A 14,235-nucleotide genomic window follows, 5' to 3' on the forward strand; every position below is an offset into this window, starting at 1 on the left:
TTTCTCCCTGGAACAAAAATCAAAAGATGTAGTTTAGAACATAACCAAAATTTAATAAAACCCACAGATTACTACCATTTTTTACTACTACACATAGGGATGAATGGCATGAAGATGGATATGAAAATAATATTGAGTGATTACGAGCAGATAGCCAAGAAAATTAAGGAGTTGGTGCACAAGTAGTTTTTTCGTCTGTACTGCCAACAAAAAGTCAATATCTAGTAACAGAAGAAAGGGATGAAGAAGTGAACCACTGGCTAAGGGTTGACGTTGCCAAAAGAACTTTGGATTCCTGGACCATGATCTGCACAACCTGTGTAGGCTTTTGGCAAGGGATGTCCTCAGGACTATATTATTGTATTCTTAAAATTATCAAAGGTCATTGGGTTAATTGGCGGGCTCTTCCCCAACCTTATCGACAGTAGAGATGACCTTGATTCTCATCAGAAAGTTCTTTGTTTCATCTAGTAATGCATTCCAACCTCCTTCCCTCCTTCCCCCCTTCCCACTCTGTGTGGCAACTGGGGAACAGAAAGATGACTGCCACCAGGTTTGGTTCAAAACTGACAGTCTGCTCTCCCCACTGTTTAGGTGAGGAGTATCAGGAAATTACCAAATGCAGACAGATTAATTTTCTCTTAGCTACCTCTGCCACCACCCAGCTGTCCTTTTGGCTTCTGGGGGTTTTTTCTCATGGAATTTTCTGATCAGCTTATCTGCTCTTCTATTTTGACTCTTCACCCAAGTGGCTTCTGAAAGGGGGTAGCCTTTCCACTGTACTAAATACTGTAACCTTCTCATGTACAATGTAGAATCCAGGATTCTTTTTACTTAGTAATGGGTCTCTCCCTGCACGGTGATGGGGCTTCCTGAGCTACTAGACTCTGCTCCAAGCCTATTACCAGCTTCAATAGATTATCGTGGAAAACTGGGTGTATTTCCCCCAATAGGCCTGGGAGTTTCAACTCTACCATGACTGGATTAATGATTTTTATGATGGGAAAAGATCCTATAAACTTAGGACCCAGTTTTTTACATGGTAGCTTTAGTTTCAGGTATTTGGTGGACAGGTAAACTTTCTCTCATATGTGAAATGGCTTCTGTGGGGATCACCCTTTGTCTGCATTCTCTTTTTGTGTCTCAGTGTCGGTGGCTTTGGCGAGTGCCCATTTCACATTCCTCCAAACATTTTGCAGGGAGTCTACCCATTCAGTCAGGTTCATTGAGGAACAGGGCTCCTGAGGGAACTCAGGCATTGGGACAAACTCCACCTGTGTGGCCACCTTGAAAGGGGTGAAGCTCATGCTGCTAAGTACGACATATGCCATCTCAACAAAAAGTAGCAGATCAGCCCAATTGGTTTGTTTGGAGTTTACATAGCAACTCAAGTACTGCTTTATCATTGCATTCACGTATTGTGCCACCCCATTAGTACTCAGATAAAAAGCTGAGCTAAGCCCCTGGGAAGACCCAGTTGACTTTATGAACTCCCTCCAGAATTTAGCTGTAAACTGGAACCCCCCCGATCAGATATGATCCTCTTTGGGACTCCACGCAGTCGGTTAATATACTTCAGGAAGAGCTTAGCCAGTTTATGGGCTGAAGGGAGATCAAAGCAGGCAATGAAGTGGGCCTGTTTGGAAAAAAGATAAATCACAGTCCAAATTACAGTGTTTCATCTACTTTCTGTGAGTTCCACAATAAAATCAATTGCTATTTTCTGCTAGGGTTGTGACAGTTTGATGACTTATAACAATCCTGGGGGTTTCCCAGGTCTTTTTTTTTTTTCATTGCTCTGCATGTCACGCAGCTTTTTACACAGCTTTCAATGTCCTTTTTCATTCCTGGCCACTAAAATTGTTCTTGTACCAGGTGCCATGTCTTTAGGAATCCAAAGTGGCCGGCTCGTTTGGAGTCGTGGCTTGTTTGCAGAACTTGGACCAGGAGTGTGCTGGGAACGTACAATTTTGGACTTTTCCATGCCAATCCATTTTGGGAGGTCAGGAGTTGTTGTCTCTGAACCAGGGGTAGGTTTGCAGCTTGGCTTTGAGATTTTGAGTTAGTTTTTCCTCCAGCTTGCTTGCTCACCTCTTAGTCTATTGCCTTGTGGTGACTTGTGCTGCCTTCTTAGGGGTTGGGAATGATGCTGTTGACCACCTCCTCACATTTACTCTTGTACTGGGGCATTCGGGACAAGGCATCCACTAGGAAGTTTTTCCCTCCTGGGATGTATTTCAGAGTGAAGTTGAATTGGTTAAAATACTGCACGCATCAAACTTTTTTGGGAGAGAGCTTCCAAGGGGTCCTACGGTCCACTAGATTTTTGTGATCAGTCCATAATTCAAACGTCACTTGCTCCCTTCTAGGAAGTGCTGCCAGGTTAATAATGCCCAACCGACCATGAAAGCCTCTCTCTCCCACATTGCCCACCTTCATTCAGTGTGGTTGAGGTTTTTGGAGGTGTAGGCGCATGGTTGGAGGTTCCCTTCCTTGTTCTTCTGGAGGACTGTCCCTACGGCCTCTTTGCTGGTGTCTGCCTGAATGACGAATGGCTCCTTAGGGTTTAGGTACTTTAGGATCAGTTCCTCTATGAGCAGCCATTTGAGTTTCTCAAATGCTCCCTGGCACCCCACGGTCCACTCTAGTGGCTGGCAAGGTTGCGGTCCCCACCCCTTTCCCTGTTATTAGCAGTTCGGTGATGGGCAGGGCTGTTTTGGCGAAAGAGGGGATGAACTGTTGGTAGAAGTTTATGAATTCTAAAAAGCTCTGCAGTTGTTTGCGGGTTTGAGGGGATTGCCACTCCAGGATGGCTTTTACTTTTCCTGGGTCCATGCTTATCCCTTCACTCGACATTCGATAGCCTAGGTAATTGAGGCGGGTCTTATGGAATGTGTATTTGGATAGCTTGACGTGTAGGTTTGCAGACAGGAGTTTCTTTAGTACCTGGCAGACCAGTTTGAGGTGCTTCTCCATTGTTTTGGTGAAGATGAGAATGTCATCTAAGTACACTAGGACCCCCTTGTACAGCTGCTCATGCAGCACTTCGTTTATGAGTTGGATGAAGACCGCAGGAGCACCTTGGAGCCCAAATGGCATTACTTTGAATTGGACACTGCCCAGTGGGCAATTAAAAGCAGTCTTCCACTCTCTTTGATCCTCACCCTGTAATATGTCTCCCTTAGGTCTAGTTTGGTGAAGATCTTCCCTTTTGCTAGATGGACCAGCATGTCTTTAATTAAGGGGAGGAAGTACATGTTTTCCATGCAGTTCCATGTTTTCTGAATTGCATGGGAGCGGCCACCCATGATTTTGCCAGCCAAATGAAGCCTCTGGCTAGGTTCACTTCTTTTGGGGTCATGGAGTAAATTGTTGGTTTAGGGAGTTTCATGCTTGATAGGATCTCAATGGCATGGTGGGGTGGGGGGTAGCACATCACATTCTTTCTTGAAAACCCCCACTAGTTTCTTGGTATTCTTTGGGGATTAGCTGGGTTCCTGGTGGTTGATCTGAAGCAGTTTTAAGGTTCCTCCCGGTGCTGGACAGCTCCTCCCTTCTGGTTGCCTTGAGAAGGAAGAGGGCCCAGCCTTTTTTTCTTTCTCCCCCTTCCCACCAGATCATCGCACCCAGCTTGTTTAGCCAGGACAATCCCAGAATCCCTGCTTCATTGTTGCTATCTTAGGGGGCAGGCTGCTGGTACCTCTGGGCAGGAGTTCCCTTGAGGACTATTACAAAGTGGATGATCTCCCAATGTTGGCCTATCACTAGCCGCACCAACTCAGTGAGGTACTGTGCAGGGGAACCTCCTATCAGTGATCCACCGACTTGATCAAACTTCATGGCTCCGAGCAGTCTCCTTGTTCTGATCCCTAGCTTCAGCACTGTCAGTAGGCTAATTAGGCACCTTATGCAGCCTGAGTCTATTAGAGCGTCCAGCTCTCCCGGGATTCCTGACTTTGGCACCATTTTTTTGTGGGGATGGGAAAAGGGCAGGTGGCTTCACTTACCATCGGATCATTTTCATCCTCATTGTTGCTGTCATAGGGGCAGGCTGTTGGTCTCTCTGAACCGGAGTTCCCTCTCCCTCACTTGAACGGGCGAGAACCTAGTGCATCAAATTTGACTTCTCCTGATTCTTCCATGGCAACTTTTTTGGCTTAGACTACACAGCCAGGGTCACTTTTGGCTGGGGTGTTGATGCCAGGCACTCAGCAACTCAATGACCCTGTTGGCTGCTTCTGAAGCACCTGATGGGGGCTCAGACCAGAGCAGGAAGAGGGCCAGTGGGCAGAGTGACAATGGGTTGATGACTGAACTGGCAACCCTCTTGTGTCCACTTGAGATTCAGATTGGGTGTGCTGTGCTTCTTGTACTCCTTAAGCTTAAGGTCCATCACTATGGCCATCCCCAGTACAAATCATGAATTTGCTCAGTAAATGCATGCCTATAGTACTTGGTCCAGGCCCTCCTTAAAATAGTAGACCAACTGTCGGTCTGGCCAATCTCTCAGTTTGCCAGCCACTCTGTGGAACTCCCACACATACTCCTTCACCAGTCAGCCCCTCTGCTTCAAATCTCAGATTTCGGCATCTGTTTGTAAGGCTTGGGACTCATCCTGGAATCTAGCTCTCAGCTCCCCCACGAAGGCATTGACATTCCCCAACTCTGGTGCATCTTCATTATTGAGTTTCATTACCCATTCCACAGCTTCTCCCTCTAGGTTGGCAGTCATAGCATTCATCATGTCCAATGGGTAGACTGGGGCATAGCAGTCCAGGTGGGTTCACATCCGGTAGAGGAAGAGTGCCAATTTCTCTGGGTCTCCATCAAACATGGTCTTCATGGGTGGGGGGTTTGCCACCAGTGGAGAAGGGGATGCCCATGAGCCGGGGAATCAACTATGCCGCTAATAGTAAGGCCTGAGTTAGGAAGAGGCTGAGTTTATCCCACTGAACCTGCTGCTGGTTGCTGCCTTGGGGGGCTCTGTCTTCAGCTTGGACTCACTGTCCCAGCTTGTTGGGGAGGCTGGCTGGCTACTCATGTTAGTTGGGTTGGGCTCTGGCCCCAGCAGCTGAGCAGTGGGTGAGCTGGCCAAGCCGCTGTCACCATGGATGAACCGATTTGGCTCATCAGTTTCACTCTCCATGTGGTTGAACCTCTCCCTCAGCTGCTCTACCGATAGACTGTGAAGGATGGTCATGTACTTTGATTCCCTATGCTCGTCCCACTTGGCAGTCCTCTTTGATTTCCATCTCAGGATGAGAGTGTCTGGCGACTGAGGGAACCTCAGAAAATTCCAATTCAGCGGCTTTTGACATCCAATTGTGCCCGGCCCCCACCTCTCCTAGATAAAGGTCCTCAGTGGCTAGGGCTTCTTCCTGCATCACTGTCTTATCAATCATATCCACACGGACTGCCAGTGAAAGGACTAACTCAGAGGAACTTGCCTACGGTATGACCCCAGTCAGACAGTGATATGTTTAGTGGTTGCTTCCGCCATCTTCTACATCTCTGATCTTCCCTGAGTCTTTTCTACCCATCTTGTGTTGTTGGAAGGGCTGTCGGGGCTAGGAATCCCGGAGTAGGTTTACGAGATTTGATTTAATGTCAAGGCTCCAATTAATGAACTCAAGCAAATCTGAACTCTGAAACTTGGCTCCTTCTCAAAGGTCTTCTTTAATGAATACATCATATTGGCACATTTTCAATGGAAAAACAAATCTAAATCTTTCCCACATTTACAGAATAATTAAACTAGGAAATAATCCCATCCCCAAGTGTCACAGGTCACATTTGCCAATTGAGTTAACTGGTGGGCTCTTCAGGCACTTCTTCCCCAACCTTATCTATTGCCAGTAGAGATGACCTTGGTTCTCATGAGAAAGTTCTTTGTTGTCTAGTAATGCATTCCAAAATCCTTTCCTCCTTCCCCCTCTGTGTGGAATCTGAGGAACAGGAAGATGGCTCCTGCCAGGTTTGATTTGAAGTTGACCACATCACTTTTCTCTCACAGGCAAATAACAAACCTGAAATTGAAGCAGCTCTTTTTCTGGATTGGATGAGACTTGAACCACAATCAATGGTATGGCTTCCAGTTTTACATAGAGTGGCAGCTGCTGAAACTGCCAAACATCAGGCCAAGTGCAACATCTGTAAAGAATGTCCAATTATTGGATTCAGGTAAAATGCTTAATGAACACTTTCATACCACTGGTACTAGAATCATGAAAAGTTATTCAGCATAGAAGCTTATAAATGCAATAAACTGGTAGCATAAGAAATCTCTGTAAAGAACAAATTGGTTTTTTATCAAACATATTTCTTTTTCTTAAATGAACTAATGCAGGAAACATTCTGCCAATTTCTTCCACATTGAAAATTACAATTTTGCCTTTTTTTCAAATTAAATGTTCAGAAATTGAATGAGTTTATGAAAAAGTAAATTCCTTCATTTTGAAATTGTGTTTGAGTACATAAAAAGATATGCAGATAGTCCTCAATTACAACCATAATATTGAGCCCAAACTTTCTTTTGCTAAATGAGACAGTTATCTGAGCTTTGTTATGTGAGAATACAGTTAGTGCTAGAATGTAGCAAAAGAGCAAACACTGTAGCTGTTGCTTGTTAAACCAATTACCAGTTAGAAATACCACTGGAACTAGCCAGATTTCTCAACCCTACTTCTTTTCATGAACAGAGATTAACTTTTTTTCCTTCCAAACAAAGCTGAATAGGGAAAATTATCCTATCAATAAACACAGGATTAAACATTACCAAGCACAGAATTAAACTTCACCAAAAACCAGTTTTAGGCCAAAACTGAGAAAGGGTATATAAACTCATATTTCAATGTCAATCTTTCTAACTAGCCAAGAAGCCTTGTTGAATGTCACCCATCTTGGTTCCTTGTCATTAAAAGCTTCTTTCAGGCAGCTCTGCTTCTTATTCAATTATGTCTTCAAAGTGCTGATCGTTGCATCCCAGCTGGAAGAATTCCTTGCAACAGCAGTGTAAAAAGCTTAAAACAACCCTTCCCCTGTAAGAAAGTCAAACCCCTAATAAAACAAAGCAAAGCAGAGAAGCTCAGAGGACAGTAAGTCTGGGCATACTGCCAAGAAACTTTAGCTATTACAATGTAATAAGGGTTAACCAAGAGGCAGTAAGCAGGGCAATAAAGATTAGGCTACCAATAACACCAGAATGTTTCCTTCCTGCCTTCCTTACTGGATTAGCTCTGTAAAGTGGAAAAAACAAAAGGAAATTTCTTCTAGCAACTGCTTCTCCGAACTGTTCAGAAATTTAACAAACAGTTCTAGCGAATAGGTGAGAACCGGCTGAATCCCACCACTGTTGATAACCAATCTATTACTGCTTTCTGGTAACCCAAGTTCTTTGATATTTGAATGAAATATGTGTTTATAGGCTATGCATAATTCAAAAAACAAAAATGGTTTAAGAGTTTTCATAGTTATTTTTCCAATGTTCTCAATTTTTTGTAAATGGATCTCTTATAGTAAATTGTGTGCTGTTGATTAAAATTGTATCCTATGAAGCTCTAATATTTCTTCAAATTTATACTTACAGTAAATACAGTTTACTCTTAAATTTGTTAATTGCATTCTTTTTCTTCTCTTTCAGATACAGAAGCTTAAAGCACTTTAACTATGATATCTGCCAAAGTTGCTTCTTTTCTGGCCGAGTTGCAAAAGGTCATAAGATGCACTATCCAATGGTGGAATATTGTACACCAGTAAGTAATGATCACTGTGGTTATAATATATATTGCATGAATGAAACACAGTACTTGTATTTGTTTAGATAAATTAGTAAGATTGAGTAAAGAATTGTTGAGGAAAAGTAAATAATCTATACATATTTGGTTGGAAAGCATTATGTCTTTTGTACAATCAAAATGGAAGTCATAATAGTTCATTGTTCATGTGTTGCTTTTCATATATATTGTTTGAAATTATATACTTGTAAAGTTAAGATTCATTGCTAACATTGATTTTACATACTATTCAATAAGATTTGAATATTTCCAAAATATATGTTTGCACCATAAAAGAATCCTCATCGTATTACCAAATTACTAAGTCTGCATGCAATTGTTATAATTAATCCATCATATAATGGTTGTGATAATTGGTTGAATGTGCTAGATTTAGGAGAAATATCATTGTTTTATAATGATTTCAGTGTTTGATATGTGTCAGATCCGTGTATCTGTCATTTCTTCAATGGAAGAAGAAAGGGGGAGAGGCTGATAAAGAAATCCTTTCTTGATGTAACCTGAATATATTTAATCTTGTATCAAATTTGTATAACCCACACATGATACAATGGAGGGAGAAAAGCCAGATGGCCGGAACCTATCACCTCTGAGAGGCACAGCCAGGAGATGAGAAGATCATAAAAATTCCACAGTGAGATGTGCCCTGGGAATCTCTGGAAAAGTTCATTCTAAAAAGGGGGTGGTGGAAAATTAGGTATGCCCTGGGAAGCTCCGAAAAAGATTGTTCCTTACAAAAAGGGTGGGGAGGAATTAACATACTGGCTTTTGTTTCGTTAAATACACATCAAGATAAGGAGAGGGGTTCTAAACTCCCTTATGTATCCCTGTATGCCTGAGAGACCTCAGATGCTGCTTTGAACTCCTACATGAATTGTCTCACCTCAATAAAGGATTCCTTTTTGATACGTTTTGATATGTTTTCAGAAGTTCATTCTAGTTGAGTGAATGGGAAAAGTTCTGTAGTCTGTATGATGACATTGGCATCATTTAGCCTGGATTCTGTATTTTAAAAAATGGCTTACTATCACAAACTGTTTGAAGGCTGGCAACTTAAGATATGCTGCAGATAAAAAGACATTAAAAAGCATTTTAAACATTTCACTTTATACAGATACACCATAAAGGATGGACATCATCTTACTATCTTTATCTTATATTTCAAATACAGCCTAAAAATAAAAATAAGTAGAATGGGACAAGGGGTGTATCCTTTTATATTGTTTTTTTTCAGTTAAGCTAACATAATAATAGTTCCGTAAAGCATATCCAAAAGAGAATGTGAAATAGACATGTTTGAACAAGTATTCATTCTTACAATCTGGCAAATTGTTAATTCTCCTAATATGAATGTGTAGTTCCACTTTCTTCCATTCTGTAATGAGATGTTATTTCTACTTGCCTAGTAAGAAAAGATGGTGGAGAGGGATGGGGCTTTGCAGTATTACCAGTCACAGGGAATGGAGTTCTCCGTTTCTGTGTTGGCTTCTCCCTGTTTGTGGACTCTGAAAGGAGCCCAAACCACCTTGTAAGGATGGCAAAGCTAAGGAGGGGCGCTCTGAGAGGTCGCAGGACAGATCACAACTCTCCTGCTGAACCCCAGGGCTTTTTCCCTCTATGCCAATGACGAGGAGAAGAAGCAGTCTAAGATGGCTGCCATGAAGCTGGGACAGCAGATGACCATCTAAGCATAGTACAGGAGCAAACTTTTGTGAACAAAGTGTGAACTGGGTGAGAAGAATCTTTTTATTCAAATTTTAACCCCAAAAGAATATCCAGGAAAAGAGGCTTACAACTATTTTTAAAAGTAGCAGTGACCTAGCACTTTGAAAAAACTTTAAAATTGAAGGAAAAAGAATTAAAGGGGAAAAGGCAGAAAAATCTTTAAAACACAGAAAATTGGACTTTCAAATTGGATAGGCACTGCTTTGCATTGGCATTTTGAAATGCTGGAATTGTTGCAGCAGATCCTGCTTCCAAATCAGGACACAAGACTACAAAGGGTTGGAGAACACAGGTTTATTTTGCGCAAATGGTTCAGAGCATTAACATTGCAAATTCTGAACCCTGGGCTACTCCCGAGACATCACTTTTATTCAGCCTACAGCCCTAGCTTCGCCCAGGGTGTTTCTCTTATCTAATTATACCATAAGTACTATAAGAAAGGAGAAGAAAGTTAGAATTGGTCATCTTGCACAATTTCCCATATATGGTAGTTTCTTACACCACCTGGCACTTTCCACACCCACTCTTGCCATACAGTTTGTTACAGGAAAATATCTAGTACACAGGTCAATATGTTTATATTCATGTTCAGCAAGTTCTCTATATTATTCTAAAGCTTTCAACATAGGGATTAAGCAACTTCTGCTAATTAACTTCTGCTAATAACACTGATACTTTTCTGGTATTTTTCCATACTGATTCATTCCCCCCTTTGAAACTTCACCTAAATTGTTAGATTACTATGCAGTTTCATATACTGGAGGGGTATCTTCCACTGTGCTGAGTTTTTCATATTCCCACAGCATCATAGCTCGATCAGCGGCCTTCTTTTCAACAAGCATAGAAAGACTATTAGAGATAACATGTACAAAAATAGGAAGAATACATGGCAAAATAACACAACCAGCCGCTATCATGCCAATTAGGGCTACTATGGCTTGCAGACCCAGAAGTTTGGGGAATCATGATCCAAAAACTTGCCCTAATTCAAGACCTTTCCATTTGTGATGGGGACATGTGCAATGTTTGCTATTCGTCTGGCAATCTGCTCAATGATTTTGCCCACATCATCAAACTCCAGACAGCAATTGCTGAAATTGAACTTTGCACAGACACCTCCTTCCGTGGCTAGGAGAAAGTCTAATGCCAGTCGATTTTGGTATATGGCATCCCTAAACTTCTTCTGCTGAATTGCCAATGTGCGCAGAGATTGAGCGGTTTCATTTGCAATCAGTTCTACTACTGCTTGTAACCATATAATCTGGTTCAACATATAGATGGGGGTTTGGTATCCATAACTCCCATCAGAGGCCCAAGTAGCCGGATGATTGTATTGGATCACACGTTCTGGGGGCCACTCCTCATCGCTCCAATCCCCAATCTTAAAGTCAGCCTTCAATTGTCGTCCTTCCCAATGGTCAGCCTTCAATACTTGTGGCTGATTAAGGGGCAACATAAAGAAGGCAGGGTTTATTATGCCCAGTGTGCATGCACCTTTCCATCCCATGGGGAGGGTACTATATGCTACCATCCCACAAATCCAATGCACACCTGGAGGGGCTTCAGTAATATTCTCTAAGGAAAAGTTTGACCAGAAGCTATTAGTATTGTTGGGCCAATATTCCCATGCCTTGGAGGTTTGATTCCATTCATGTATTTCTAGACAATCTGTTTCCCCCACATTTGGGCTGTCTCCCTCTGAGCTGGCCAAACACCATTGTGCCGCAATGGTTGCCCCTAATTCCTACCTCGACTGGGGCTGGTGTTGAGGCATCCCAGTAACATTGTATGCAATTGAGTAATTCCATTCTTGTGCTTCCCATGGCTATTGGTCCCCAATTTTAGTTCCTCCACATACATAACAACTGGTTACATTTAGAGTATGGGCAATAGTGGAGGCCAATTCCAAAAACAAGTTCTGGGCCTGTTGGGATGGCTGAAACTCAATCTTTACTTCTTGCCAAAATTCTGAGAAATAGCTAATATAGTTCCTGGCAGGGTGATACCTAGTTTCTAAGAACAAATGTATGATAACTCCCGGATCCGTGCCTGATGCCCAAAGCCGGATGCCTATGGTGGACCCATATCGAGAGATCTACTGCTGGGGGTTGGGTATGGTCAAATTCAGAAGATTACATTAGTATGGTAAGCAATTAGTGAGGGCTGGTACCCTTGCTATCTGGAGATGAGTTCCCTTGCCTTTGTTCAAGGCATACGTTGCCCAGGCAACATAATCCCAAATGGGACAAAATCTCTCATCTGCATTGCTGCAGTCACACTTTCCAGTCTCCGTCGGGTACTTGTAAGGGCAGATATAAATGTTGGATTGGGTATATGTCCTGTGCCATGCACGTGACATAGGCCACTGGGCCACCTTGCAAACATCTGGGTTTGTGATATCACTGATCCACTACTTGAGCCACGATTCCTAGCTACCAACCATGTCTGGGCCAGGTTGATCCTGGGATCATAACACTCAGCCTTTTGATTACATATGGAGTACCATGTTCCCTTATAACAGCAAGGAGTTATTTTTCCCTCACATCTATAGTGGGTGTGGTACACTAAGGTAGTTGTGACTGTTCTTCCTTTTAGCACAGATTTTATACATACCGTGCAATTGTTGGGGCATAAGGGGTCTTTAGTAGCTGAGGCAATCGACCTTTCAGATCGCCCGTCACCTTTCATAAGAAAGGTAGGTGGATACTGATCATTGTAACATAAAATTCCCTCTGTCCCATTGCATCTCTTTGCTGCCTTCGGCTGTATGCACAGAAGGGTAAATAGAATTGGGTACATGAGTCTGGTCTCCCGTTCCTGGCTAACAAAACCCCATCAGTGGTTAAACATTGGGTACATGTCTCTGGACTCTGTCCCTTGGGTAACCTTCCAATGGGTGGTTCTCCTTTGTCTCCAGGCCTGGTATACGAACATGTTTAATGGGAACCCACAGGGTGTGTAAAAGATGACATCTGATTGTGTAATTATATACGCACTGCCAATACCTAGTCCCTTCATGTTCGCAAGGGGGGAGGTTGTTTGATGAGCAATTGAGAAATGTTTTGACACTACAGGTAAAATGTATACCCGTGGGTCGATGCATCATACAGTTTTCACATTCTGGGAGGTCTCTTTCCCTATTCCCATTTGTTTCCAAGGTCTGCACATCCCATTCCCTGGCTCGGGATAGTCGAGTGTGTTTGCCTCACCGGGACCAGGTTGGTACCAGTCTCGAACTTCATCCTCATTAAGGGGTACCTCCCTATTAGTAACACCCTTATCAGCAACTAACATCCTATACAAATACAGGGAATTCAGGACAACACTGATTACTAACAGTATGGTTACAATCCAGATTGAAGGCATAAGGCCCCTGCGAATGCAGGCAGTTTCTCTCATTCTCTGACTGGATTCCATGGTGTGTCAGTGAGTATCTGATTCCAACACCAGTCACCAATTCCCCCCTTTCTAACAATCCCAGCCCTTAAATCCTGTTAACTTGCGATTGCAGCTTCCAGGGTAGGCCCCTGCATCGGGTGTTAGCCTCCGGAGAAACACCTAGAGGGGACCGGTCCTCATCTTCCGTTCATAGAGGGACAGCCTTCGGAGTGTCACCAGAAGGGGAGACATTCTGCACAGTCCTCCGGAAAGTTGCTTTCAGGGGATGGGTCAGGTCACTCTCCACTCTCCACTCTCCACTGGGTAGGAGCAGCCAATTTCACACGGCACCAATGGATCCAAGGTTTAATTTCAGTTACCTTAATAGCAAGGGGAGAACACATAACAACAGTATACGGCCCTCTCCACTTTGGGCCCAACACCTCCCTTTTCCAATCCTTTACCCAGACTTCCTGTACCAGATGTATGTTATGTGGAAAGGTAACCAAAGTGTGGGGCTTATGGGTCAATACATACTGCTGTAATCTCAGGACCACTGTATTAAGTGCTTGTAGTTGTTTCAACTTAACAGTGTCAGCCACATGTGTGGTACATGGGATGTTGGGTCGAAGCAAATTTGGGACCTTACCATACAACAATTCAAAAGGGGAGATCATTATTCTCTTTTGAGGCGCACAACATACTGCGACCAGAGCTAAGCTTAAAGTATCAGGCCACTTAAGGTGAGTTTCTTGACAAATTTTAGCTAATTTTTCTTTAATAGTTCTGTTAACTCTTTCTACCCTGCCTCCCGAGGGGGTGTGGAAACTACAGTGGAGCTTCCAGGTTATCCCCAGCATTGCTGCCAGCTTCTGTGTGGCCTTATGAATAAACTTGGGACTATTGTCCGAAGAGATCCTGGACAGTAGGCTGTACCGTGGAATTACAATTTGGAGCAATGCCCTTGTAACCTCAGTTGCTTTTTTGTCCTTGTTGGTATGCACTCAGGTCACCCAGTGTAGATGCATATAATGACCAGCAAAGCTCTATATGGGCCAGATCGTGGCATATCTGTAAAGTCAATCTTAAGAGAGTCCAATGGGTAATGTCCCCTAGATTGGTGACCAGGTGGTTGAGGCCCTTGTCTTGGGTTATTAGCCGCACAAATTTCGCATCTAGCACAGACATTTGCCGCAGTGCTGTGTATCTTGTTAATGTAAACTTCTCATTGTAGAGCATTAGCCAGCGCAGTCTTCCCCAGGTGCAATTGTCTATGGACCTATTGCACTGCATCCCATGCCATGTGTCCTGGGATGAAAACCCGTTGGTCCGGCAGAAT

The 14,235-nt window shown here is 43.1% G+C and overlaps 1 protein-coding gene across 6 annotated transcripts in view; it reads left to right on the forward strand.

Annotated features, from left to right (window-relative positions):
- DMD (dystrophin) overlaps positions 1–14,235 on the forward strand; it is a 1,342,375-nt gene that overhangs the window by 1,268,768 nt on the left and 59,372 nt on the right. For all 6 annotated transcript variants that reach the window (XM_087938163.1, XM_087938162.1, XM_087938165.1 and 3 more), the window contains exons 67-68: positions 6,014–6,180; positions 7,640–7,751. In XM_087938163.1, the coding sequence (XP_087794289.1) occupies positions 6,014–6,180; positions 7,640–7,751 (279 nt within the window). The remainder of the gene's footprint in view (positions 1–6,013; positions 6,181–7,639; positions 7,752–14,235) is intronic.

Source organism: Pseudonaja textilis, chromosome 8 (assembly GCF_049901715.1).
Source record: "Pseudonaja textilis isolate UNSWEBS1 chromosome 8, rPseTex1.2, whole genome shotgun sequence".
Taxonomy (NCBI): domain Eukaryota; kingdom Metazoa; phylum Chordata; class Lepidosauria; order Squamata; family Elapidae; genus Pseudonaja; species Pseudonaja textilis.